Source organism: Miscanthus floridulus, chromosome 2, assembly GCF_019320115.1.
Source record: "Miscanthus floridulus cultivar M001 chromosome 2, ASM1932011v1, whole genome shotgun sequence".
Taxonomy (NCBI): Eukaryota; Viridiplantae; Streptophyta; class Magnoliopsida; order Poales; family Poaceae; genus Miscanthus; species Miscanthus floridulus.
Window position 1 is genome coordinate 118,159,131 of NC_089581.1, and position 2,795 is coordinate 118,161,925.

Genomic DNA, 2,795 nt, shown 5'->3' on the forward strand with positions numbered 1-2,795 from the left:
TATACTAACTTTACATATTGTACTAACTTACTATACTAACAATGTCTATTCAATCAACAAATACACTAGGGGAGTACCTCGCGGCAGCGGTGCTCATCCTCGTGGCAGCGGCGTGCGCTCGACCTCGCGGCGGCGGCGCGCTAGACCGGGCCGTGAGGCACGGGTGCTGGCGGGTGGACAAGGGATAGAGAGAGGGAGCGGTGTACAGCGCGGCAGTGAGGACGGTGGCGGGCGCGGCGAGCGTCCACGGCACTGCGGGCAGCCGCGGTGCGTGGCCGGAGGGCGCGGCGGGCGGGCGGCGTGCGTGGGCGGGGGGCGCGTCGGGCGTGGCGGGCAGGCGCGGCGGGCGCGGCAGGGCGGTGGTGTGGCGCGGTGGGACTGGGCCGCGGTCCTATATTAGGCTCTGTCGCGCCCTGGGCGGTGGCGCGTCACTGCCGCGTCATGATGCGTGGCGCGTCACCGCCGCGCCCTGATCGGTGGCGTGGCAGAGCCGGCCACGTCACCGGTCAGCGGCCTGTTCGCTTTCACGTGGACAGCCTCGCCGCGCCCCCATGCACGGCGCGGCAGCGTTAATTTGTCGCACCGTGCGAATAGGCGCGGACAAAAATGTTAGATTTAAAAAAAATAAACAGTGTTAATTTTAAAATTAGTTTAAAAAATGTGTTAAAAATAAAAAAAATCACACTTGGTGAGGCATGCCGTGCGACCGCGACGGGTGGGCATTTCCGATCGGGCGCGATCGCCGCGCACGCCAAAAGCCAAGCACCATCATTTCGCCCCCACTAGTAGCGCAGCAACGAGTCAAGCGCCCGGGGATCACGGGCGGCGCCTTTCCGGCCGTTTGGTCATTTCCAATTCCGCCGGCTGTATCTGTAGTATGTTGTTCTCCCTCCCTCTTCCCGTGCAGTGCGTCCTGCGTCGCGTGGTCCGTCAATTCTTCACGAATGCAACGGCTAAAAGCGACGTCGTACTCGTGCATGGAGGACAAAAAACACGCGCACTATCTCTGCACTGAAAGTCTGCAGGCAGCTTAGAAAAACAAGGCAAAACTTGTTGCGTGGAGCCTTCGGTATTCCTGCCGGCTCATCCGCTCAGTCGTTTGTATTTCCTCCGTTCAAACAAAAAAGGTAATTCTTGATTTAAATTGTCTTAAATCTAATTGAGTTTATAGAAAATAATATCAATATTTATATATTTAAATAAGTTTGTTCATAATGAAAATATATTCTGATGTTATCTTATAACAAGCATATCTGTCACTATTTTTTACAAATTTGAGATTATTTGATTTTTTTTAAAAAAATGAGAATTACATTTTTCTCTAGACTGAGGGAGTACACACTACACAGCAGTACAGCACGCATGATTTCAATGCGCCAAGAAATCGACAAAAACCCCACTGAAAAACCTTGCAGTCTCGTCCGTTCAATCTTTTGTACACAGCACGCTTGTTGAATGCTTGATACCAATGCGTCAAGAAATCGACGGAAAAAAAAACTACCGAAAACCTTGCAGTCTCGTCCGCCCAGCCACGAGCCCATATGATTCCACGAACAAGAAATGGACGGATCGACCGATCGATCGATCGATGGAGGAACAGACGAATCAAACACCACGCGTTGTCAGGTGATGCTTCTTGTTGCGGTGGGAGACGAGCAAGTCCGGCGTGCGCTCGTACCCGGCGAAGACCTCCTCCCAGATGTCGGCGAAGGCGCGGAGGATGAGGTGGTGGTGGTGCGGCGAGTTGAGGGACAGGAACCGGTGCAGCAGCTCCCGGAGCTCGGCCCTGCCCACGATCTCATTCTCCACGATCATCTGCAGCATGGACCGGCGGAAGTCGCCCAGCGGGTCCGCCGACTCCTTCACCACCGCCACGCTCTCCTCCACCCGCCCGGACCCGCCGCAGCCCTCGCTCACGGTCCGAAGGTGGTGCCGCCGGCTGCCGCCGCCGTTCTGCTGCTTGCCATCAGTGACGCCGGCGCCGGCCTCCGCCCCGTTGCCGGCGGGAGCGGACCCCGCGGTGTGCAGGAAGCGGACGCTGCGCTCTAGCTCGCCGAGCTGGCGCAGGAGCGTCGACAGGCTGGGCGTGCTCTCCATGCTGCTGGGGCCGCCGTCGTCAGTGGTGTCCGCGTAGAAGGGCGAGGATGAGAACGAGGAGGGAGCCTCCGTGGTTGATGTTGTCCTCGCCGGCACCGGCATGTTCTCCCCTCCTCTTCTCGTCGACATGGTCGTGGTGGTGGTGGACATGGCGGTAAGCGGAGTGGTCGACGCGGCGGTCTGCGGCGTGGCCATTGCTGACTTCTCGGACGAGCCGTCGGAGATGGAGACAGCCTTGGTGCCGCCGCAGCCGCACATGAAGCCGCGGGCCTTCTTCTTGATGCACAGCACGCGGCCGGCGCCGCGCCGGCGCGACAGCAACACCCTCATGGAAGGCTTCTGCTCTGGTGGGGGCGGGGGCGGGAGCGAGCAGTGCGGAGATCGATGCCGCCGGATCGGAGGCTGCTGCGCCTGCGCGGCTGCGCCCGTGGGTGGTGGGTGTTGCGGAAGGAAAAGGCTGTCGTGTGTTGGCTCGGGCGAGGAGGAAGGAGATGAATGAATGGAGAGGCCTTAAAAAGAGCGAGCCATCTGGTGCACGTTTCTTGCATCCGGAGGGCAGGAATACAGGAATCGGATCAGCAGCCATGCAAAGTCAAACGGCTCGTTTTTGCGTGGACAGGATTTGGCGGGTGCTGATGTGAAATTTAAAACGGTTAGATTAAACCCTAATTAAGCACAAACTCATCTCTGGTGAGACC

At 58.0% G+C, this 2,795-nt stretch overlaps 1 protein-coding gene across 1 annotated transcript; it reads right to left on the reverse strand.

The window, feature by feature from the left end:
- Positions 1 to 1,384: 1,384 nt before the first annotated feature.
- LOC136539463 (transcription repressor OFP8-like) lies at positions 1,385 to 2,557 on the reverse strand. Its single transcript, XM_066531424.1, has one exon. The coding sequence runs from the start codon at positions 2,425 to 2,427 to the stop codon at positions 1,606 to 1,608; it is 822 nt and encodes a 273-aa protein (XP_066387521.1). The 5' UTR covers positions 2,428 to 2,557; the 3' UTR covers positions 1,385 to 1,605.
- Between the last annotated feature and the right edge of the window lie 238 nt (positions 2,558 to 2,795).